Genomic DNA, 25,844 nt, shown 5'->3' with positions numbered 1-25,844 from the left:
CCTGTTGAAAAACAAATGATAGTCCCACTAAGCCCAAAGCAGATGGGATGGCGTATCGTTGCAGAATGCTGTGGTAGCCATGCTGGTTAAGTGTGCCTCGAATTCTAAATAAATCACAGACAGTGTCACCAGCAAAGCACCCCCACACCATAACACCTCCTCCTCCATGCTTTACGGTGGGAAATACACATGCAGAGATCATCCATTCACCCACACCGCGTCTCACAAACACACAGCAGTTGGAACCAAAAATCTCCAATTTGGACTCCGGTTTAATGTCCATTGCTTGTGTTTCTTGGCCCAAGCAAGTCTCTTCTTCTTATTGGTGTCCTTTAGTAGTGGTTTCATTGCAGCAATTCGACCATGAAGGCCTGATTCACACAGTCTCCTCTGAACAGTTGATGTTGAGATATGTCTGTTACTTGAACTCTGTGAAGCATTTATTTGGGCTGCAATTTCTGAGGCTGGTTACTCGAATGAACTTATCCTCTGCAGCAGAGGTAACTCTGGGTCTTCCATTTCTGTGGTGGTCCTCATGAGAGCCAGTTTCATCATAGCAGTTGATGGTTTTTGCAACTGCACTTGAAGAAACTTTCAAAGTCCTTGAAATGTTCCATATTGACTGACCTTCATGTCTTAAAGTAATTTCTTTTTGCTTATTTGAGCTGTTCTTGCCATAATATGGACTTGGTCTTTTACCAAATAGGGCAATCTTCTGTTTACCCCCCCTACCTTGTCACAACACAACTGATTGGCTCAAACGCATTAAGGAAAGAAATTCCACACAGTAACTTTTAAGAAGGCACAGCTGTTAATTGAAATGCATTCCAGGTGACTACCTCATGAAGCTGGTTGAGAGAATGCCAAGAGTGTGCAAAGCTGTCATCAAGGCAAAGGGTGGCTATTTGAAGAATCTCAAATATAAAATATATTTTGATTTGTTTAACACTTTTTTGGTTACTACATGATTCTATATGTGTTATTTCATAGTTTTGATGTCTTCACTATTATTCTACAATGTAGAAAATAGTAAAAATAAAGAAAAACCCTTGAATGAGTAGGTGTTCTAAAAGTTTTGACCGGTAGTGTATATATATAAAAGTTGAACTCCAGACTTCGGTGTCCTAATATGTACTGTAGCTACGGCCCTGGTTATGTTGCAGCAGTGTGTAGGAGGGAGATTCCTAGATGGGAGAAATGTGCAGGAGGGCATGAGACAAACGAATGTGTTGTATCGGTGGAAAAAGTTGTTTGTATTAACTGTAGGGGTACCCATGGTGCGGGAGATCAGAAGTGTCCGGTGAGAGAAAGGCAGGTCGAGGTTGCCAGGATCAGAGTAGTACAGAAGGTGTTGTATGCTGAGGTAGTGTAGAGAGTAGTAGAGGAAGATTGGTCCAGGGTGAGTGATCCTAAGAGGCTCCCTGTTAGTAGGCCGAGGACAATAGAGAGTGATAGGAATAACATGTGTTTCAGTAAGGTTGGCTTCTTAGCGTTCATAGCCATAGTTACAGAAATGGAATGTAAATCACAGAAAATAGATGTTGTGGTGGCAGCTGCAGAGAAGTACATGGGTGTATGAAATGTTACTGCAGAGGAGTTACAAGGTGTGTTGAACGATAGTGTCCCGTCCTCCCAGGCTGCCGGCCTGGTGTAGGATCAAATAGGACCAAGTAGTGAATAGGTTTTAATGGGTGAATGGTTAGTTGGTAGGGCAATTTTTCTTCCCTTTTCCCCGTCCTCTTTCCCTTCCCTTTTGTGTCACAAAGTGTAATGAATTCACACTCCAGAACAGTAGGCGGATACTAGATAAGAGTCCCCTGTAGCTCAGTTGGTAGAGCATGGCGCTTGCAACGCCAGGGTTGTGTGTTCGTTTCCCACGGGGGGCCAGTATGAAAATGTATGCACTCACTAACTGTAAGTCGCTCTGGATAAGAGCGTCTGTTAAAATGACTAAAATGTAAAAATACGAGAAATAGATGAGTAGGGAGGCCATATCCGGCCTCACACTCCAGTACAATAGGTGGCGTTGTAAGCACCTTTCAGTTGGTTGCGATCTGCCAATTTAAAGAAGAAACATGTAGGCTAGTGGTTAGCTCAATTATGTATATATAAACCATTGGGTTAGCTAGCTGATTAGCTTCACGGCAGCAACATTAGCGTCCAGGCACCAACATTAATATTGATTTTCTCTTCAAAATAAAAGGCTGCTGTAAAACGCTATGTGTATGATACAAAATCCATACTTTTTGCAGCTTTGAATAGTGCAGAATGTTAGAATTATGTTACAAAATTATAACTACATCGGGAAAAAAAACTAAAGAGAATGACTACTTTATATAAGATACATAATATTATAAGGTGGAGCACATTGAGAAGCTTAAGTAAATGAATGTAAAGAACATCATATTCTATTGACCCTACTGATCTAGCACTAGAGTCTATGCAGTTGAAGTTGGAAGTTTACATACACTTAGGTTGGAGTCATTAAAACTCGTTTTTCAACCACTCCACTAATTTCTTATTAACAAACTATCGTTTTGGCAAGTTGGTTAGGACATCTACTTTGTGCATGACACAAGTAATTTTTCCAACAATTGTTTACAGACAGATTATTTTACTTATAATTCACTGTACCACAATTCCAGTGGGTCAGAAGTTTACATACACTAAGTTGACTGTGCCTTTAAACAGCTTGGACAATTCCAGAAAATGATGTCATGGCTTTAGAAGCTTCTGATAGGCTAATTGCAATAATTTGAGTCAATTGGAGGTGTACCTGTGGATGTATTTCAAGGCCTACCTTCAAACTCAGTGCCTCTTTGCTTGACATCATGGGAAAATCAAAAGAAATCAGCCAAGACCTCAGAAAAAAGATTGTAGACCTCCACAAGTCTGGTTCATCCTTGGGAGCAATTTCCAAATGCCTGAAGGTACCACGTTCATCTGTACAAACAATATTACGCAAGTATAAACACCATGGGACAACGCAGCCATCATACCGCTCAGGAAGGAGACGCGTTCTGTCTCCTAGAGATGAATGTACTTTGGTGCAAAAAGTGCAACTCAATCCCAGAACAACAGCAAAGGACCTTGTGAAGATGCTGGAGGAAACGGGTACAAAAGTATCTATATCCACAGTAAAACGTGTCCTATATCGACATAACCTGAAAGGCCGCTCAGCAAGGAAGAAGCCACTGCTCCAAAATCGCCATAAAAAAGCCAGACTACGGTTTGCAACTGCACATGGGGACAAAGATCGTACTTTTTGGAGAAATGTCCTCTGGTCTGATGAAACAAAAATAGAACTGTTTGGCCATAATGACCATTGTTATGTTTGCAGGAAAAAGGGGAAGGCTTGCAAGCCGAAGAACACCATCCCAACCGTGAAGCACGGGGGTGGCAGCATCATGCTGTGGGGGTGCTTTGCTGCAGGAGGGACTGGTGCACTTCACAAAATAGATGGCATCATGAGGAAGGACAATTATGTGGATATATTGATCTCAAGACATCAGTCAGGAAGTTAAAGCTTGGTCGCAAATGGGTCTTCCAAATGAACAATGACCCCAAGCATACTTCCAAAGTTGTGGCAAAATGGCTTAAGGACAACAAAGTCAAGGTATTGGAGTGGCCATCACAAAGCCCTGACCTCAATCGTATAGAAAATGTGTGGGCACAACTGAAAAAGTGTGTGCGAGCAAGGAGGCCTACAAACCTGACTCAGTTACACCAGCTCTGTCAGGAGGAATGGGACAAAATTCAGCCAACTTATTGTGGGAAGCTTGTAGAAGGCTACCCGAAACGTTTGACCCAAGTTAAACAATTTAAAGGCAATGCTACCAAATACTAATTGACCCACTGGGAATGTGATGAAAGAAATAAAAGCTGAAATAAATCATTCTCCCTACTATTTCTCTGACATTTCACATTCTTAAAATAAAATGGTGATCCTAACTGACCTAAGACAGGGACTTTTTACTAGGAATACATGTCAGGAATTGTGAAAAACTGAGTTTAAATGTATTTGGCTAAGGTGTATGTAAACTTCCGACATCAACTGTATATGGTGTTATTTATTGGGGGACTGTGGTCTAAATACACAGCAGCACTTTCAACTCCACCCATTCCATTGGTCCCAATGCAGTACACTGTATGCCTATAAATGACATTTGCTTATAGAGAGAAAACTATTCTATGTGCCAATGTAAAAGCGGAGTTGGAATTACTCAGTAGGGTCTGTAGAATCTATTTATGGTGTTATTTCAAGGGGGGCTGAGATTTAAATACCCAGCAACACGTTCTACATCATGCATTCTATTGGTCCCAATGCAATACACTGGCCTATACATTTCATATTGGCTTATATAGAAAAAAGTATTCTATGTGCCGGTGTAAAAGTGGGGTTGGGAATACTCTACTCTGTGGAATCAGTTTATCCTTAAGAGTCCATTGACGCACCGGTGTGTCAATCTAAGTATCATAATACAAAAATTAAACTAGCGATATCAGGTTTTTTACACGGGCTGGGTATCAATCCACTGCCTCCGCCTATGGCGGCCTACTGCATCTGCAGTGGAAGGTGGCTGAGCTACACACTGTGTTTCTCACACCATGAGACATCCCGAAAATTGGTCTTCTCACAAAAACGTCTATTTGCTCTACGACCCCCACAAGTGTCACGGGACTAGTCTGAAGTCAATAACCCTGATGTGCCAACTTCTGTTTGTAGTGTCCGAACCGTTTGGGCTTTTCCACTGTGGAAAGGGGAGATTCTCACAAACACGTTGTTATCTGTTTTGCTCTACAAGCCCCACGAGTGTCACGGGACTCTCCTCAAGCAATAGGTTTTGTACCTGAGCCTCATTTACATTCTCTGTTTGTACCATTTTGTTTCATTTCACCCTGTTGTCACTAGCAATAGAATGTATAAATGTGTCACAGTCCCCTTTAAGACATAACCCATTTTGCAATGGATATAATTGAACTCTACATGATTCTGAGTTGCATAGAAAAGTAGCAGATTCTACATCCTTTTTACAACACAATCAAAGTGATACCAAATTGCACAGATATCACATTCTAGTGTTGCTTGTTTACTGTTATGGAGTGGGTGGAGTAAAAGTGTTGCTGGGCATCTAGACCTCAGTCCCCCATGAAATAACACCATACATAGATTCTACAGACCCTACCCACTGGGCACAGTCATCAAGTCAATGTCTATTCCACGTTGGTTTAATGTAATTTCATTGAAATGACGTGGAAACAACGTTTATTTCAACCAGTGTGTACCCAGTGGGTAGTGAATAATCCCAACCCCACTTTTACTTCGGCACCTAGAATTATTTTCTCTCTATAAGCCAATATGTAATTTATAGGCCTATAGTGTATGCCATTGCAACGAATGGAGTTGGTGGAGTAGAAAGGGTTGCTGGGCATATAGACCTCAGTCACCCATGAAATAACACCATACATATATTCTACAGACCCTAGTGAATAATCCCAACTGCACTTTTACTTCAGCATCTAGAATAGTTCTCGCTCTATAAGCCAATATGTATTTAATATTCAGTGTATTGCATTCAGGGCATATATTTGACCTTGGAACATGTTTTAAAATCCAAATGTAATGCAAATGCCACTTAAATATTAACAAATATGAATCATTGTTAATGTTATACAATTATTTTTCATATATCATGAATAAACACAGGGTATCCCTTTCCTACAGTCAAATGATCTAGTGGCCTCATGGCTGGAATGTTATTAATATTTTTCATAATTTCATAATTAATACATGTTAATTTATTAAAATGCCGTAAATACGGTGTTTCTATCAAACAATTTTGTTATATTTCAGTCTTCTGTGATGTATATAAAGTGTAATATTGGGATGCAAACTCAAAATGTAATACATTTAAACTCTATATCTGACCTGGTACAGGTGATTTCTTTTTTTAAGCCCATAACCATGTGTGTGAGGTGTATACTTTTATTTCATATTAGATTTGTTTGAGACTACCAAGAACACTCTGTGTGACCCTGATTCAGCCCACTGCAGTAAAAAGGTTAATGATACTTTTCTACTATTTTACTATTGAGCCCCGTGAAATGACACCATCTATAGATTCTACAGACTCTACTGAGTACTCCCCACCATAGAATGTGAGCAGAGTTGAGCGGTTGGAAGTGCTTGCACACCGCTCCTACCCGCTTCGGCTCACAGGGAAAAAAACTGCGCCTCCAAATTTGCTCCATTCATTAAAATCACAATTTAATCAACACACATCTATATTTGTGACTACCTGGATTGGTTTTAAGTATTGAAAACAAACCATATGGATTTGAATTAAAAGTATTTGAATAAACATGAAAAGGTGAACGTAAGCAAACATAATTTCAAATAGGCTACATGTCATTTTAAACAGCATATAAATACTCTAAATAGGTCAGGAGCCAGACAGGGAGCCTAAGAAGGAACGAAAATGAATTATTTAGGCTATAGCATTTAAACAACATTTTGTTGTATTAAAACATTATAGTCTATAAATTGCGCATTTAGACTGTGACTTACTTAGAATTAAATACACATTAAACGAAAAATGACTTATTAGTGCCTTTGAATTCATTTTTAGAATCCATTTTTAGAAACACGAGTTTGGCCAGTGTGTGGCTTCAGGCTCAAGCGATGGTGGCTTCAGGCTCAAGCGATGGTGCCTGGAGAGCCGGCCAGCATCGGAGAATATCCTCTCCACACTTGCAGAGCCACTGGGGATGCTTTTAGCCACTCTTGCCAGGCTGGGCAGAGATTCAAAGTTTTATTTATATATATATATATATATATATATATATATATATATATGGTAGGCCTAAATAACCCAATAAAAATGGAAATCTCCTTGAACGTGGGAATATGACAGGCCTATTCGGCCAACATCAATTATGACCTATTGTATAGACAATATAACGAAAATGAACGAAACGTTTAAGAGATAGGAATTTTAGTTTATAAATACATTGCTACAATGACACACTTATCGACCCACCTCATTCCTTTCTTTTAGCATGTGCACGTAGTAAGTACGCATCATGCTTTTGGAATACGTCTTCTCAGATTCGGATGATTATTTAGTTGTGGACACTACATCACCGCACTCCATCTCATGCTCTTGGTCCTCATCTTTGTAAGTCACCTTGATTTAGCACCTATGTGTTTTATCAGTAGCTAAACTCCATGACAGTAGCTAAAGCAAGGGGCTATAGCAGCACACAAGAAGACTACAAATGCATGCTGGGGCGGGCATCCCCTGAGCTCATGAAGTGAGCACTACTGGAGCGAAATTGGAGCAGGGGGGAAGGCCGACTCTCCAGCCTTTGGGAATCTCGCTCCATGCGCCAGTCAAATTGGGCACGCTCCACTCCTCCCTCTGCTCCAGCTCTGTTCTGCTCACATGCTCACATACTCTGCTCCCCATCCCACTTTTACATTGCGAATAATCGTGAAAATGTTACTTAACCCAAATGTAATGAAAATGTTACTTAAATAGGAACAAATATGAATCATTGTTAATGTTTAGACAAATATTTGTCATACATCATGAATAAATACAGGTTAATAACACTTTTCTACTATTACGCGGGGGACTTTTATTGAGGAAATTCCGTGACCCGGAAGTACTGTTTTAGTGTTGCTGACGAGACGCTGATAGTTAGCTGCTGGTTCCACGTGCAGCAGAATTTTGTAGTCGCATTGCCAGAGCCACAAACCTGCAATGAAGCGTCCAGGTAAGTGTAGCTAAAGTCTTTACATTTGGCATGTACATTCGTTTTTCTTTATTAATTACTATTAATTTAGTCTCTGTTGTGATTCAGTTGAATACATTTTCATTGCCAGTTAGACTGCCGATACTTAGCTAGTGACACATGCTGGCTACAGTCATAACGTTAGCTCTCTGGCTAGCATTAGGTTGTTAGGAAGCCAACCCTGGCTAGAATTTCGTTCATGTTTTTCAGGGTTAAAGAAAGCAAGTAAACGCGTGTCTTGCTCCAAACGTTACAAAATACAGAAAAAGGTAAACATTGTCAATTGCACTCATTACTGTCATTACTCTTTTTAAGGCTAACGTTACTCCTAGCTGTTGGTGATGTCATACATTGCTAACGTTAGGTAGCTAGCTAAGTTAGCTCAATTGGAGATACAGTATCCAAATCAAATATTATTGGTCGCGTACACATATTTAGCATATGTTAGGGGAATGTATGTAGGGAAATGCTTGTAAATTGCTTAGCGAAGCAGAGCTGCCATGTCTGTCGGCGCCATCTTTCAAATCAAATCAAATTGTATTGGCCACATGGGCCGAATACAACAGGTGCAGACATTACAGTGAAATACTTACTTACAGCCCTTAACCAACAGTGCATGGGAGGGGGGGCAGTGCAAATAGTCCGGGTAGCCATGATTAGCTGTTTAGGAGTCTTATGGTTTGGGGGTAGAAGCTGTTGAGAAGTATTTTGGACCTAGACTTGGCACTCCTGTACTGCTTGTCGTGCGGTAGCAGAGAGAACAGTCTATGACTAGGGTGGCTGGAGTCTTTGACAATTTTGAGGGCCTTCCTCTGACACCGCCTGGTATAGAGGTCCTGGATGGCAGGAAGCTTGGCCCCAGTGTATAACAGACCTATTAGTTATGTAGCTATATAAATATGCAATTTTGTCTTGTCATGATTTCTAATGTAATTTCTTTGTTTTTAGGTCCGGGAACACAACAAAAAACTAAGAAAAGATTCAAAAAAGAAAGGAGTTGGCAAAAAAGTGAAAAGGGATATTGGAGTTCCCAACAAAGCACCATTCAAAGAGGATATTCTGAGGGAAGCAGAACAGAGAAGGTCAAAGGTGAGGCGATGAACTGTTTTTGGGATAGCGTCCAGGTACATGTGTGGGCTCATCGCTTTCATATTTTAACGGGCAAAATAATTAGGTCTATGATAATTTTGTTTTTTATCTCTCTCCAACCCAGCTTGAAGAAGAAAAGGAGAAAAAGAAGCTTGCCAAGCAACAAGAATGGGCTCAGAAGAGGAAGAAGGAAAACGCTGCCAGCAGTGATGCAGACCCTAAAGCGAAGAAAGCTAGAAAGGTAAAAGAAAAGGGTGAAGTGCATCAAAGATCATGCCCTCAGCGTAGCTTGACACTATTTTAACTCCACATTTTAACTCCACAGGAGTTACCGTCACAGGAGGACCTTGTGAAACAGATGGTGAAACAGAGTGACCCAAGGAATTCGAAGAAGCACCTTTGTTCAGAATTAAACAAGGTGAGATTATTACATCCACATGTGTCTGTTGGCATTAAGTCCCAGATAAGGAAACGATAGCCCTTGTCTGGCTGAGTTGCTCTGCAAGACAGAAGCTGTCATGAAGCCATGCCCTACCTGAGTGTCCCAGCTACTCTCATATTTACTCCAGGTGATCGATGCCTCTGACATCATAGTGGAAATCCTAGACGCAAGAGATCCCCTTGGCTGCAGGTGCCCACAGCTAGAGCAAGCTGTGCTGAAGAGGGAAGGAAACAAGAAGCTACTATTCCTGTTGAACAAAATAGGTAATAACTTTATGGATAACATTATTTTGTGTCAATTCTATTTTTAAGGTTTTTACATCTTTATTCCAAAAGTAGTTAAACTTTAATACCGTAAATTACATTTTCCAACCCTCAGATCTTGTCCCTAAAGAGAATGTGGAGAAGTGGCTGCAGTGTCTTCAGCTTGAGTTCCCTACTGTGGTGTTCAAGGCATCCACACAACTACAGGACAAAACAGTGGTATGTAAATGAAATACCTACTATTTGAATGGGATTAATTTCACTGACTACTTGGGGGGGGGTCCATATTGATGACCAGCTTCAGTCACATGCAGAATGTAGAATATGGGTCATTACTGTGTAGACTATTTATTAGAATGTTGATAATTAATGCATTTACATGTACATTTTTTTGTTAAACAGCAAGAGAAGAAGGCCAGGTTGGCAACTCTTAATGGAGTAGTAGACCAGACCAAAGGAGTGGCCTGTTATGGCAGCAGCTGTCTTCTCCAGCTCCTGGGAGACTATGCAAATGCAACAGGAAGAGAAGGCTCACTAAAAGTGGGCTTAGTCGGTAAGGAAGTTACTCCCCTCACCATTACTCAAACATGAACAGCATCTTTTCCCTTGATTAGTATGGCTCTCAAGTGGTGTTATTAAAGGGTTGTGGATGAGAAATGATGAGGATTTATGTGAACTACTGATGTCTGTGAAGACTAATAATCCAACTCTGATCTCATCCATAGCAAACACAGTGCCCTGTTGGCTACCCTATGTCCTATCATGTCTGATCTGTTTTACTTGTGTTCTTTCAGTTTTATTTGATCAATTATATCATGACTGCATGCACAAATTAGCCCGTTATATCAGGACCCCTTGACAATGATTCACCTTTAAGGGTTTATCCTGCACAGTATAAATACCTGTTGTTTATTACTTCCACCTCTGATGCCCTCCTCTGTCCCCTCAGGGTTCCCCAACGTGGGGAAGAGCAGTCTGATCAACAGCCTGAAGGGGATGAGGGCCTGTAATGCAGGAGTCCAGAGAGGGATCACCAGGTGAGTGAAGCTGAACCATTTAAATAATTCATGATAGAGATGGGGTCCGTTTTAGTCGAAGATGGTGAGGAATTGAATGAAGCATGATGAAGTTGAAGATCTGACAAAACCGTGGAGTCTATATTCAATCCAACACTGAGCTTCATACACTTCATCTGGGTCTTGCCAATTGGCGCAGAACAGGCCAAAACACTTGGCTACGTCTGTTTACCTGAATTTGCTCATTGCATGAGTGTTATTGGAAGCTTCCCACCTAACACACCTGATATCTGACCCTTGCAGGTGCTTCCAAGACGTCCACATATCTAAGAATGTCAAAATGATTGACAGCCCAGGGATAGTGGCAGCCCAGTCTAACCCAAAAGCTGCCATGGCCCTGAGGAGTCTCCAGGTGGAGGATAAGCAGGAGACTGTTCTAGAGGCCGTCAGGACCCTGCTCAAACAGTGCAACAAGCAACAGGTGAGACGAGGGAGATCCCTGCTACTCACTGGTGTAAGGACATTTTACTGCCACGTTTGAGATCAAGCCCTAGCTCTGCTGAGCCTACTGATAGGTAATCATGGACTTTGTCTTTCAGGTAATGCTTCAGTACAACGTTCCAGACTTTAGAAACTTCTTGGAGTTTTTATCCTTTTTTGCCAAGAAGCGTGGATTTTTGCAAAAGGGTGGAGTCCCCAACACAGAACTGGCTGCCTCTACCTTCCTCAATGATTGGACAGGGTGAGTGTTGTCATCGTAACAATTTGTTACCAATTAAAGTAGTCAGACTAGCATGGAAATGAGGATAATTAATGCAATTCTTGAATTTAAGTGAAGACTTCTAATCCAACTCTGATCCACTGCTGAGCCAGACTGAGTACCTTGCCTGGAATCTAGAATGCATTTTTTATTTGTATTTCAGGGCAAAGCTTAATTCCTGTTACATTCCCATACAAGTGTGTTGATCCAGCTGCTGAGCCAGACTAAGTACCTTGCCTGGAAACTAGAATGACATTTATTTAATTTGATATATATATACCTAAAAATTTGATATTTTCAGTGCAAAGCTGAGTTACCACTGCAAAGCCCCTGAGAAGCAAAGCCTTCCCCCATACCTCTCTGAAGACATTGTAACAGAGATGCAGAAGGGGTGGGACTTGGACAAGCTGAGGAAGGGCAACGAGGAGACTCTAAGAAGTATGTTAATTTAGTATTTTCTCTAATAGAATTGTCTCATTTTACGGGAATGAGTGTTGTGTGATGATGACTGACCCACTCTCCTTCCAGGTGTAAAGTTCCCAAATCGGGCCAGCAGCATTGTCCTCCTGTCTAAATGCCCCACCGCCGGAGTGTTGAGTGATGTTGTTGAGGACAAACCTGCTCCAGAGCCCACTGAGGAAGATATGGAGGGTAGCTGTGAAAACGAAGAGGTAGCTGAAAATCTTTCTGTTTGTTTCTAACCTGATGAATCAGATAAAAGTAGGGTCAGTCAGTCTGTGCTATCATGGAAATGAGGAGAAAAAACGCAAGTCTGATTTTAAAGTGAAGACTTCTAATCCAACTCTGATCCCCTGCTGAGCGAGTACCTTGACTGTAATCAACAATCAAATGCATTTTTTGGTAAACAGGGCAAAGCTGAGTTACTACCTCAAATACTTTTCCAGCATTTGTAATACAATATCTTCCTCTTAATTTCAGGCTGATGGGGTTGAAGAGGTGTCTGATGCAGAGGAAGTGACTGAGGAAACAGATGAACCACAGATGAAGACACCAGTCACAAGTAAATAAATATAAAAGAGAACCAGCTTCATTCCTAGTTAATGTAGTGTCAGTCTGTGTGGAAATGAGGACAATAACACAAGTCTGACTTTAAGTGAAGACTTCTAATCCAACTCTGATCCACTGCTGAGCCAGACTGAGTACCTTGCCTGGAATCTAGAATGCATTTTTTTTTTGTATTTCAGGGCAAAGCTTAATTCCTGTTACATTCCCATACAAGTGTGTTGTCAATGTCACTTAAATTATTTATCCTTTGCAGATGAACAAGCCAAGGTGAGGTTACAGGTTCCTGTCCCAGTCAACATTGACCTCTCCTCAGTCCACACAGATGATGCCTATGACTTCAATACAGATTTTAAATGAACATCTGTCCTTTTTGTTTCTCAAAACTGTACTGGCTCTACCTGCACCATCTGTTCTGTAAACCTGTGTGATGGAAAATTGTATCTTGGTTACAGGCTATTCGAATCAAGTGACTGTTTAAGGCCTCTGTGGATGTAACCTGTATGAGTTGGTAAATGTTTTGCCTTTTGAGTAAAGGACCAGCGGTAATGTTTATGATCTGTACATGTTCAATGTGAATTATTGTATATAACCTGAACACAAATAAATTGATCCATAATTTGCTCCAAGCAGTGCTTTCATTCCAGTATTTCAGTTAAAATGGGGCTGATGAATACAACTGCTCAACCCCATATGGGGTGTTTAATTTGCTTTGACGTGGTGTTGATAACATGACAAAGACTCCAGGTAGAGTTGACTTGGTTTTATTAAGCTTCTTTTACAAAAGGATGACAATTTGAATATTTATATCTGCTAGAATAATCCTTTGTACAGAGTAGAAAAATAAGCCCTGACAGTGACATGTAACAACTGTTAGCAAAACACCACATTATCAGGAGGCGTGTAGTGTTTGAGAATACTTTAAAATGAAAACCATAGGAGTTGGTCCCGTGTGGCTCAGTTGGTAGAGCATGGTGCGTGTAACAAGGATTGTGGGTTTGATTCCCACAGGCGACCAGTAAGAAAATGTATGCACTCACTAAGTTGCTCTAGATAAAAGCACCTAAATGATGTAAAAAAGCTATTTGACACATGGTTATCCCATAACCATTTCAGCTAAAGCACATGTATTGATACCATAGTGGTTTGTGTATACCATTTATATCCATCTTTGCAAAAAAGCATGATGCTGCAAAATGCAATCAAGAGAAAGGATAGTAGGCTTCAAGCTTGTTTATAACTATTTGTTTAGTGTTGTGGTAGTGATGCTGATTTACAGTTATAAAGGGTAAGGAGTTAAAGTGCGAGACAACCGGCAGTAACAAACATTGATCCTTGTTCTGACAGAATAATGCATCAATGTGAAGGTCTAAGGAAAGAGGCAGACTGTTGGTTTAAGGAAAATGACAATCTTGGCAAATTGTCAGAGGGATAGTTCCTGAACACAGGCACAGAGTGTATTCAGTATGGCACTACTTCATGTTAAAGATATACATTATTACCTTGTCACATGTGAAGCTAAGCATAGAACCATTGGTGCATCTCAACAGTTATGTAGCTGCATCTGCTTTGATGTGAAAAAATTAGAAGGCCACTTTAGACTATTGAGATGTATGACACATTTCTATCTGTAACATCCTATGTTACACACTATGGAACATTGGAACATGCCCCTGTCTCTGCCTGAGATCTACAACACCACTGCATGGTAAACAGTAGACATATCACTGTGTTTGGAATGGGCTTGCATCACGTTAGGGTTCCTGAGAAGTCACTCTGGGAGGACAGACAGGTAGAGGCAGACTAGCTGTCGTCTGGTCACATCCCTGCTTTAGTCTACTTGTCCCCTGCATGTTTCCGAACTGGATGGAATTTACGCATGGGGTCCTGAATATACCACTTGTCCCAGACTTCGGTGAATGAAGAGGTCCTGGACCATGGTTTGTAATGTCCATTCCAATGGAGGAGTTTGGCAGCTTTCACGAACTGGGGAGAGTAGCGGTTTCCAGCACCAGTAGCCCCTGAAAATAGAGCAATACTGAGTGTTTCTATGCAAACAGCTCCCAAGCTTATAGGACAATAAACTGTACAAGCCAATAAGAAAGGGCAATGATGATCCTGTAATAATAACCTTTATTTGTACTTTATTATACAACATTACATCACTAAGTGTGCCAGGGCTGTCTGCAGCTCATTGTTAGGTAAACATGGAGACAGACAGTGAAGCATCCCCCCAAAGCATGATTTCACACCGTGAATGCTTCCTCCTCAGCGAGCTTAACTACAGCGTTCTCTTACCCCCGCACGTCCGCTCTCTCTCTCTCTACTGCATGTGCAAACACATTGGCGGGGAAACAGCTGTTGGCTCAGTGGGGAAACTCGCTATATGAAGTCTATTTAATCAAATACATTTCTCGACAGACCATAGTAACAGTTCTTACCTAGGTGTCTGACGTGCCACATGGGGTCGATGCTGGAGTGGTGTTTGTAGAAGACAATGAGCAGGGGAGGTGTGGTGATACTCTCTGCCAGGGTCTTACTGTAGAGGTCCTCTCTTGACGAGGGAATGAAATAAAAGCAAATGAAAACTCAAACAGAATGCTTTACAATTGTCAACAATCTGTGGTGAGTGTCAATTCAGATTGATTTAATTGATGTACTTTCAAAATCTCTGGAGGGCTGAGGGAATTCTGCCCGTGTGGCTGTCTGGCCCTCCAGGTGACTTACTGTGCGTTAAGCTCCATCCAGTGTTCAAGTTGGTTGGTGATGTTCTGACGCTTCCACTCCGTCAGGTTGGCCACGATCACGCCGGGATTAAAGGAACACGTGTTAGCCCTCATGCCCAGCTTCTTGATGGCCTCTTTTTTAAAGTCCAGGAAGCCAATGTAATTGTTCTGAAGGAATACATACTTGAGATGATTAAAACGTTGCCAATTTTTGATTTATGGCACCAAGTACAAAATAAAATGCTTTCATATAATTATGTAAAATAAGACCCTGTGTGTTCATTATTTTTTTATACAGAGGCTTTAAATCACTAGTTTTTGTAGAGTCTACAGCTGCCGTTGTGTACCTGGTTCCCGGCCCCTCGAACGATGCCCTTTGCGGATGCAGAATCACAGTCGTCTGAGAACGCAGCTGCGTGACCTGACTTTAGGCTTGTGTCAAAAAGCTCTTGGATGTCCCCTGCAAACATATCATATATTTAGTATTCATTCTTTATTCTCTTTCAGGAAATAAATCATCTTACTGTGCCAAACATGATCATGTTCAGTTAAGAGCTACCTTGTACAATGATGTCATCATCCAAATAAATGGCCTTTTCTGCATCTGGTATGAATACCGGCATGTAAAATCTGGCAAAGGTCAACTGAAACAAACAAGAGTAGTACTAATATTAACAGTAGTATGTACAGTGCATTCAGAAAGTATTCAGACCCATTGACTTTTTCCACATTTTGTTACGTTACAGCCTTATTGTAAAATTGATTAAATAAAAATGTTCCCTCATCAATCTACACACAATACCCCATAATGACAAAGTAAAAACAGGTTTTTAGACATGTTTGCACAGCTATTTTCAGGTCTCTCCAGAGATGTTCGATCAGGTTCAAGACTGGGCTCTGGCTTGGCCACTCAAGCACATTCAGAGACTTATCCTGAAGCCACTCCTGCGTTGTCTTGGCTGTGTGCTTAGGGTCGTTGTCCTGTTAGAAGGTGAACCTTTGCCCCAGTCTAAGGTCCTGAGCGCTCTGGAGCAGGTTTTCATCAAGGATCTCTCTGTAGTTTGCTCCGTTCATCTTTGCCTCGATCCTGACTAGTCTCCCAGTCACTGCCGCTGAAAAACATTCCCACAGCATGATGCTGCCACCACCATGCTTCACCGTAGGGATGGTGCCGGGTTTCCTCCAGACGTGACGCTTGGCATTCAGGCCAAAGAGTTCAATCTTGGTTTCATCAGACCAGAGAACCTTGTTTCTCATGGGCTGAGAGTCTATAGATGCCTTTTGGCAAACTCCAAGCGGGCTGTCATGTAAGCCACTCCTCAGTAAAAGGCACGTCTGGCCACTCTACCATAAAGGCCTGATTGGTGGAGTGCTGCAGAGATGGTTGTCCTTCTGGAAGGTTCTCCCATCTCCACAGAGGAACTCTAGAGCTCTGTCAGAGTGACCATCCGGTTCTTGGTCACCTCCCTGACCAAGGCCCTTCTCCCCCGATTGCTCAGTTTGGCCGGGCGGCCAGCTCTAGGAAGAGTGTTGGTGGTTCCAAACTTTTTCCATTTAAGAATGATTGAGGCCACTGTGTTCTTGGGGACCTTCAATGCTTCAGAAATGTTTTGGTACCCTTCCCCAGATCTGTGCCTTGACACAATCCTGTCTCTGAGCTCTAGGGACAATTCCTTCGACTTCATGGCTTGGTTTTTGCTCTGACATGCACTGTCAACTGTGGGACCTTATATAGACAGGTGTGTGCCTTTCCAAATCATATCCAATCAATTGAATTTACCACAGGTGGACTCCAATCAAGTTGTAGAAACATGTCAAGGATGATCAATGGAAACAGGATGCACCTGAGCTCAATTTCGTGTCTTATAGCAAAGGTTCTGAATACTTATGTAAATAAGATATTTCTGTTTCTTATTTTTTATAAATTTGCTAAAATTTCTAAAAACCAGTTTTCGCTTTGTCTTTCTGGGGTATTGTGTGTAGATTGCTGATGAAAAGGTTTTATTTAATCAATTTTAGAATAAGGCTGTAACGTAACAACATTTTGAAAAAGTCAAGGGGTCTGAATAATTTCCGAAGGCACTGTATATACAGTGAGCTCCAAAAGTATTGAAATGATACAATGACTATGAGGTTAAAGTTCAGACTGTCAGCTTTAATTTGAGGGTATTTTCATTAATATCGAGTGAACTGTTTAGAAATTACAGCACTGTTTGTACATAGTCCCCCCATTTTAGGGGACCAAAGGTATTGAAACAAATTCACTTACAAAGTAGTCAAAAGTTTAGTATTTGGTCCCATATTCCTAGCACGTAATGATTACATCAAGCTAGTGACTCTACAAACTTGTTGGCTACATTTGTTGTTTGTTTTGGTTGTGTTTCAGATTATTTTGTGCCCAATAGAAATGAATGGTAAATAATCCATCCTTCCGGAGACATTTGAAACCCCACCTCTTTAAGGAACACCTGGGATAGGATAAAGTAATCCCTTCTACCCCCAAAAAAAAAAAAAAAAGTATAATTGTAAAGTGGTTATCCCACTGGCTATAGGGTGAATGCACCAATTTGTAGTCGCTCTGGATAAGAGCGTCTGCTAAATGACGTAAATGTGCCCTTGAGCAAGGCACTTAACCCTAATTGCTCCTGTAAGTCGCTCTGGATAAGAGCGTCTGCTAAATGACTAAAATGTAAATGTAAATGTAATGTATTGTGTCATTTTCGAGTAACTTTTATTGTAAATAAGAATAGAATAAACAGTTCTCCCGATATGGATGAAAATACCCTCAAATTAAAGCCGACAGTCTGCACTTTAACCTCATAGTCATTGTATCATTTCAAATCAAATTGCTGGAATATAGAGCCAAAACAAAAACGCCACTGTCCCAATACTTTTGGAGCTCACTGTATTATATATGAATATCAACATTTATAACACTGATAATACATGTTGTCTGTCTCACCGGTTTCACAGACTCAAGCTTCTGAGGATCTTTGGTAATCTTCCCATTGAGAAGTTGGGGCTCAAATATGATGATCTTGTGCTTGACATTGTTAAGCTGAGTCTTACTCATCCACACCCTGGGGATTGAAATGGGCATTAAAAACGCTAACATCATTCAACCTCAAACAAACAAGTCTCTGTTGTGCTTTTTATTAACAGCATGGCAGAGGTAACGCGTTAATCACTCACTTGAGGTGATCCACAGTGTCGTTCATGGTCACAATGTTGAACACAATGTTGGCTTTGCTGTTCTGGTAGACACTGTTCATGGCAGCCACCACAGCTCCCAGTCTCTCCTCTGCAGCAGTAATGACCACTGGGATCTTCTCCCCAGTTCTCACAAGGTCTGGTCTGAGCTCAGGAGAGAACTCAGACTCAAATGGCAGAAGCATACCTGGCACTGCATCTGTAAGAAGAATATTCAGTTCAATTCAATTCCGTTTAGATCAGGGCGATCTGTAATGCAGTCAGTGGTATAAAAACAACACACAATGCAGAATGCAGTACACTACACATTATCCATCAGCACCCTAAATGTTATTTGAGAAAACAGAGAATTACCCCCACTACCAGATAGGGAAACATTTACCTGGATTCTCACTTATAAGGAAGTCATTGAGATTCAGGAGATTCCGTTGCACGATGATCAGAAATGCTACTGCCAGTAGCACAAGGATGACCACATTTACTGAAAAATACAGAGCAGGGAGAAGAAAGGATGAGAACATCTGAAGAGATAACCCAAAGGCCAGGAGATGGCGATATTGAGTCGTTTCATCTTGCGTTGCCTTTGGACAGTAAGATGAAACGACTCAATATTGCCATCTGCCGGCCTTTGGGCTTACTCTTCAGATGTTTACATTTTTAAATTTTTAGTCATTTAGCAGACGCTCTTATCCAGAGCAACTTACATTATCTTTTTATTTTATTTTTCATACTGGCCCCCCTCATTTTACTGAAGAAAAGTGTCCCCTACAGCTCAACACTCCAATTATAGGAACCCCCCCCCCCCTGTAATTCTCACAGAAGCCACTTTATGTCACAATTTGTTTTTATCCCAACACTTTCCCTGGCTGCTTTAGAATGATTTGGTGTGAGAATAAAAAGAGGCTCCTCACAAACTAGTAGTCCCGTGTAGCTCAGTTGGTAGAGCATGGCGCTTGCAACGCCAGGGTTGTGGGTTCGTTTCCCACGGGGGACCAGTATGAAAAAATGTATGCACTCACTAACTGTAAGTCGCTCTGGATAATAGCGTCTGCTAAATGACAAAAAATAATAATAAACATTTCTATCCACAGGTTTTATGCGAGTAAAATCATACCATATAAAAAAAATCACGATGGAAACAGTACGTTTCTTTACAATTTAAAAAATGCCAACAGATCATTTGTTCGTTTGACATGGTGGGATCTTTTTGTGTCTGTAAAATTAATGATGCGAGAAATGGCGCTGGAAACGCCTTTAATGCGCAAATATTGATATACTGTAACAACCATCATATTGAAGTAAACTTGGAGTGATGCGATGACATGGTGTGTAGTCCTCCCACCACGACTCTGGAAACCATGCAGTTTATTAGGCTACAGATTAAATAAATTATGATGAACTTCACAGGGTGGTGAAAGTGCACGGTGATCTTGATGCTCCTTTCCAATAAATATCGAGAGTCATATTCTGGTGACATGATGATCGATGCTTGACTGCCGTTTGACAAATTAAAATATTCTCGCTCTTATCCGTAATAATCTCATTATGTATAGTTCACCCGCACAGCCTACCTGTTGGCTAGAGCGCATGTGCCAAGACCAGAGTAGGCATATTTGCTATTTAATGCAACAGTTTGTGACAAGTTGAAAATGCGATGGAAACACATTGAACTTTAGATGTTTATTCGGTACATGAAAAATTAAGCAAAAAAGTACCTTTTGTGTGCACAAGTCATCACGCACTGATTTTTATCAACCTAGTGAGGATATTAATAGTGAGATGTGCAATGCCATTTTGTTTCAATATTTGATTTATTTAATTGAAATGAGATACCTAGACTTTAGCTTTTAAGAGTTAATAAAACAATTAAAATATAAATATAATTTATAAAATAGATTTTAATACACTAATCTTCTGGGGCCAGTTACTGTCCCCCCCATGGGGTTACCCCGGTATTTGGGAAAAATTCCCCTTTTCTAGGTGTAAACTGCAGCCACTTATTTCCCTTCATTGTTTGTTTGCCTAAGCATACCTAATTTTACCAAACGTAGCTTATTTTTTCTCTCCAGTAAATTGACATTGTTCTTAGGGGGGCTATTTACCCCACATTACCCTACATTGTTGCAAATGTATGTAATGTAACAACACTGACCTCTCCTTAATGACATCGCGGCGTCATCTGCTGCTCTCCTTGTTAGCCTGCACAGAAAGTAAACTAAGTAATGAAGCAGAATATGTAATAATGATCCATACAGAAAACTACCTTGATTTATAACGGATAATTGACCACCGTCTCAATGCACCAATGGCATGGATCCGCAATGAATAAGCCAAGTCAAATTAGTTTTTAAATAATATATACAATATATCCACGCATGCTTCGTACTCACAGACACACAAAAAATTCACATCAAAAGCCGAAGTGCCAACTCAACATCGAGTCTGTTAATGTCACTAGTTAACACAGCCACAACGTCATAAACCCCGCCTATTTCTACAATTTATCTTATTAAATATTTTAAACCTAACCCTAACCTTAATCACACTCATAACCTTAAGCCTGACCCTAACCGCAAATTAAGACCAAAAATATGATTTTAATTATCATTAACTTTTATAGTTAATGTTGACTTTGTGGCTGTGCTATCTAGTGGAAACACCCGTTACCTTGAATGGCCGGTAAAGATAGTTGCCTACGTATTTGCCTGTATTTAAATCGCGAAGTCTAATGAATAATAACCATACATTCCAATGGAGTTCACTATCACAACATCAGATTAACGTTTAATTTGATCAGTATTTTGATGTCGTATATGGAGTGGGATTGCTTGATAAACGGACGAAGAGCACCGTGTGAAGCTTCACATGCCTCGCGCTTGAATGAGGGGAGAACGAATGCCTCCTCTCATTAAAGCCGACGCGATACTGCAGGCTTTGTTAGCAGAAAAGAGGATCCCCCCATTATAGTGAATGGAAAAATGGCGATCTTCGTGGTCAACCTTTGTGTAAATACATTTTTTTAAACAATCATGGTACCAATAATTGCTTATAATGAACCAGATGTATGTCTTTGAACCGATTATTTTTTAAATCGCACACGTTCTGCTCGCCTAAGTTAGAATACCTCATGATAAGCAGTAGACCATACTATTTACCAAGAGAGTTTATCTATATTTTTCGTAGCTGTCTATTTACCACCACAAACCGATGCTGGCACTAAGACCACACTCAACGAGCTGTTTAGGGCCATAAGCAAAGAAGAAAATGCTCACCCAGAGGCGGCGCTCCTAGTGGCCGGTGATTTTAATGCAGGGACTCCAACCCCATTCATTGAACGGATGTTGGTGAAGCTATGTCTACATAAGGGTACTCATTTTTAAAAAAACTCACAGAAGCTCTGACAAAGGCCTTGAGGCCGATATGTAAAGCTTAATAAAGAGCAGTGATAAAAGCAAAAATGTCCAAAATAAAAAATACATTAATACATGCTTAATTAAGAGCAGTGATACTAGCAAGAGCAGTTTCTTCTTTTTTCTTATCTAATCATTTTACCCAATTTCTACCAGCATGCCACCTGTGCAACTAGGAGACAAAACTCTAGATCACCTTTACTCCACACACAGGAACGCATAAAAAGCTCTCCCTCACCCTCCATTTAGCAAATCTGACCATAACTCTATCCTCCTGATTCCTGCTTACAAGCAAAACCTCAAACAGGAGGTAGTACCAGTGACTCGCTCAATAAGGAAGTGGTCCGATGAGCTACAGGACTGTTTCGCTAGCACAGACTGGAATATGTTCCGGGATTCATCCGATGGCATTGAGGAGTTTACCACATCAGTCACCGGCTTCATCAATAAGTGCATCAACGATGTCGTCCCCACAGTGACCGTACATATCCCAACCAGAAGCCATGGATTACAGACAACATCCGCACTGAGCTAAAGGCTAGAGCTGCCGCTTTTAAGGAGCGGGACACTAATCCGGATGCTTATACAGAAATCCTGCTACGACCTCCGACGAGCCATCAAACAGGCAAAGCGTCAATAGAGGACTAAGTTCGAATCCTACTATGCTGGCTCTGACACTCGTTGGATGTGACAGGGCTTGCAAACTATCACAGATTACAAAGTGAAACCCAGCCACGAGCTGCCCACTGACGCGAGCCTACCAGACGAGCTAAATGCCTTCTATGCTCACTTCGAGGCAAGCAACAATGAACAATGCATGAGAGCACCAGCTGTTCCCAATGACTGCGTGATCAATCTCTACGTAGCCTTTTAAACAGGTTAACTTCACAAGGCCGCAGGGCCAGATGGATTACCAGAACACGTACTCAGAGCATGCGCTGACCAGCTGGCAAGTGCCTTCACTGACATTTTCAACCTCTTCCTGACCCAATCTGTAATACCTACATGTTTCAAGCAGACCACATTTACATTTACATTTACGTCATTTAGCACCATAGTCCCTGTGGCCAAGAACCTCAAGGTAACCTGTCTAAATGACTATCGCCCCGTAGCACTCACATCTGTAGCCATTAAATGCTTTGAAAGGCTGGTCATGGGTCATGGCTCACATCAACACCATCATCTCAGACACCCTGTACCCCATCCAATTTGTTTACCACCCCAAAAGATCCACAGATGACGCTATCTCTATTGCACTCCACACAGCCCTCTCCCACCTGGACAACAGGAACACCTACAGTTGAAGTCGGAAGTTTACATACACTTAGGTTGGAGTCATTAAAACTCGTTTTTCAACGACACCACACATTTCTTGTTAACAAACTATAGTTTTGGCAAGTCGGTTAGGACATCTACTTTGTGCATGACACAAGTACATTTTCCAACAATTGTTTACAGACATATTATTTCACTTATAATTCACTGTATCACAATTCCAGTGGGTCAGAAGTTTACATACACTAAGTTGACTGTGCCTTTAAACAGCTTGGAAAATGATGTCATGGCTTTAGAAGCTTCTGATAGACTAATTGACATCATTTGAGTCAATTGGAGGTGTACCAGTGGATGTATTTCAATGCCTACCTTCAAACTCAGTGCCTCTTTGCTTGACATCATGGGAAAATCAAAAGAAATCAGCCAAGACCTCAGAAAACAAATTGTAGACCTCCACAAGTCTGGTTCATCCTTGGGAGCAAACACCTGAAGGTACCACGTTCATCTGTACAAACAATAGTACGCAAGTATAAACACAATGGGACCACGCAGCCATCATACCGCTCAGGAAGGAGACGCGTTCTATCTCCTAGAGATGAATGTACTTTGGTGCGAAAAGTGCAAATCAATCCCAAAACAACAGCAAAGGACCTTGTGAAGATGCTGGAGGCAACAGGTACACAAGTATCTATATCCACAGAAAAACGAGTCCTATATCGACATAACCTGAAAGGCTGCACAGCAAGGAAGAAGCCAATGCTCCAAAACCGCCATAAAAAAGCCAGACTACGGTTTGCAACTGCACATGGGGACAAAGATCGAACTTTTTGGAGAAATGTCCTCTGGTCTGATGAAACAAAAATATAACTGTTTGGCCATAATGACCATCGTTATGTTTGGAGGAAAAAGGGGTTGTTTGCAAGCCGAAGAACACCATCCCAACCGTGAAGCACGGGGGTAGCAGCATCATGCTGTGGGGGTGCTTTGCTGCAGGAGGGACTGGTACACTTCACAAAATAGATGGCATCATGAGGAAGGAAAATTATGTGGATATATTGAAGCAACATCTCAAGACATCAGTCAGGAAGTTAAAGCTTGGTCGCAAATGGGTCTTCCAAATGAACAATGACCCCAAGCATACTTCCAAAGTTGTGGCAAAATGGCTTAAGGACAACAAAGTCAAGGTATTGGAGTGGCCATCACAAAGCCCTGACCTCAATTTGTGGGCACAACTGAAAAAGCGTGTGCGAGCAAGGAGGCCTACAAACCTGACTCAGTTACACCAGCTCTGTCAGGAGGAATGGGCCAAAATTCACCCATCTTATTGTGGGAAGCTTGTGGAAGGCTACCTGAAACGTTTGACCCAAGTTAAAGGCAATGCTACCAAATACTAATTGAGTGTATCTAAACTTCTGACCCACTGGGAATGTGATGAAAGAAATAAAAGCTGAAATAAATCATTCTCTCTACTATTTTTCTGACATTTCACATTCTTAAAAAAAAGTGGTGATCCTAACTGACCTAAAACAGGGAATATTTACTAGGATTAAATGTCAGGAATTGTGAAAAACTGAGTTTAAATGTATTTGGCTAAGGTGTATGTAAACTTCCTACTTCAACTGTATGTGAGAATGCTGTTCATAGACTATATCTCAGCGTTAATCTCCATAGTGCCCTCCAAGCTCATCACTTAGCTAAGGACCCTGGGACTGAACACCTCCCTCTGTAACTTGATCCTGGACCTCCTGATGGGCCGCCTCCAGGTGGTGAGAGTAGGCAACAACACATCCACCACGCTGACCCTCAACACGGGGGCTCTTCAGGGGTGTGTGCTTAGTCCTCTCCTGTACTCCCTGTTCACCCATGACTGCGTGGCCGCGCACGACTCCAACACCATCATTAAGTTTTCTGACTACACAGTGTGGTGGAAGGACAACAACCTCTCCCTCAATGTCAGCAAGACAAAAGAGCTGATCGTGGACTACAAGAAACGGAGGGCCGAGCACGCCTCCATTCACATCGACGGGGCTGTAGTGGAGCTGGTCGAGAGCTTCAAGTTCCTCTGTGTCCACATCACTAAGGATCTATCATGGTTCACACACACCAACACTCGTCGTGAAGAGGGCACGACAACGCCTCTTCCCCCTCAGGAGGTTGAAAAAATGTGTCATGGGCCCACAGACCTTCAAAAAGTTCTACAGGTGCACCATTGAGAGCCTCTTGACTGGCTGCATCACTGCTTGGTATGGCAAGTGCTTTACATTTGACTGCAAGGTGCTACAGAGGGTAGTGCGTACGGCCCAATATATCTATATATATATAATTATTTAACAGCGCCGGAGAAGATGGCTGCCGTTTTACAGCCCTCTAACCAATTGTACTATTATGTGTGTTTTTCCGCGTTATTTGTAATTTATTTTGTACATAATGTTTCTGCCATCGTCTCTTATAACCAAAAAGAGCTTCTGGATATCAGGACAGCGATTACTCACCTCGTATTGGACGAAGATTTTTTCTTCAACGAGGCGGCCGCGAAGGATATCATACAGACACCCGACAAGGCCCAAATCCCCGTCATTCGTGTAAGGAAGAGACGGAGATATCGTGGACGTAGATCGGGGTGCCTTGTAAGGATCCGACGGCGAGCGAGTAAACTGCCTCTTCCATCAATCCTATTAGCCAATCTTCAATCATTGGATAACAAATTGGATGACCTAAGATTACGGTTATCCTACCAACGGGACATTAAAAACTGTAATATCTTATGTTTCACCGAGTCGTGGCTGAACGACGACGTGGATAACATACAGCTAGCGGGCTATACGATACATCG

General features: G+C 41.4%; 2 protein-coding genes and 4 non-coding genes across 7 annotated transcripts; 5 read left to right on the top strand and 1 right to left on the bottom strand.

The window, feature by feature from the left end:
- Positions 1–7,668: 7,668 nt before the first annotated feature.
- Positions 7,669–13,019, top strand: LOC121577752 (guanine nucleotide-binding protein-like 3). Its single transcript, XM_041891619.2, has 15 exons — positions 7,669–7,779; positions 8,008–8,066; positions 8,746–8,886; positions 9,011–9,127; positions 9,212–9,304; positions 9,456–9,591; positions 9,707–9,810; positions 9,994–10,144; positions 10,541–10,628; positions 10,911–11,088; positions 11,207–11,349; positions 11,669–11,805; positions 11,896–12,038; positions 12,307–12,388; positions 12,647–13,019. The coding sequence occupies exons 1-15, from the start codon at positions 7,767–7,769 to the stop codon at positions 12,748–12,750; spliced, it is 1,689 nt and encodes a 562-aa protein (XP_041747553.2). The 5' UTR covers positions 7,669–7,766; the 3' UTR covers positions 12,751–13,019.
- LOC121578841 lies at positions 10,243–10,317 on the top strand. Its single transcript, XR_006002842.1, has one exon. It is a non-coding gene; the product is annotated as a small nucleolar RNA SNORD19 (small nucleolar RNA).
- On the top strand, positions 10,702–10,777 carry LOC121578843. The gene has a single exon (XR_006002844.1). It is a non-coding gene; the product is annotated as a small nucleolar RNA SNORD69 (small nucleolar RNA).
- LOC121578842 lies at positions 12,114–12,188 on the top strand. Its single transcript, XR_006002843.1, has one exon. It is a non-coding gene; the product is annotated as a small nucleolar RNA SNORD19 (small nucleolar RNA).
- On the top strand, positions 12,446–12,520 carry LOC121578840. The gene has a single exon (XR_006002841.2). It is a non-coding gene; the product is annotated as a small nucleolar RNA SNORD19 (small nucleolar RNA).
- Positions 13,020–13,138: 119 nt separating the features above from the next.
- glt8d1 (glycosyltransferase 8 domain containing 1) lies at positions 13,139–20,795 on the bottom strand. 2 transcript variants are annotated; one of them, XM_041891624.2, is made up of 10 exons: positions 20,717–20,795; positions 20,479–20,525; positions 18,709–18,807; positions 18,309–18,525; positions 18,079–18,196; positions 15,676–15,760; positions 15,464–15,576; positions 15,118–15,284; positions 14,832–14,944; positions 13,139–14,411 (listed from the first exon to the last, which is right to left on the bottom strand). In XM_041891624.2, exons 2-10 carry the CDS (start codon positions 20,492–20,494, stop codon positions 14,227–14,229), a joined length of 1,113 nt encoding a protein of 370 aa, XP_041747558.1. In that variant the 5' UTR covers positions 20,495–20,525; positions 20,717–20,795; the 3' UTR covers positions 13,139–14,226. The 2 variants fall into 2 exon arrangements, with proteins under 2 accessions (XP_041747558.1, XP_041747559.1); XM_041891625.1 differs by lacking the exon at positions 20,717–20,795 and having other exon boundaries at positions 20,479–20,710.
- Positions 20,796–25,844: the final 5,049 nt, after the last annotated feature.

This window comes from Coregonus clupeaformis, chromosome 12 (genome assembly GCF_020615455.1).
Source record: "Coregonus clupeaformis isolate EN_2021a chromosome 12, ASM2061545v1, whole genome shotgun sequence".
In the NCBI taxonomy this organism is placed as follows: domain Eukaryota; kingdom Metazoa; phylum Chordata; class Actinopteri; order Salmoniformes; family Salmonidae; genus Coregonus; species Coregonus clupeaformis.
This window is presented reverse-complemented; position numbering and strand designations above follow the sequence as displayed.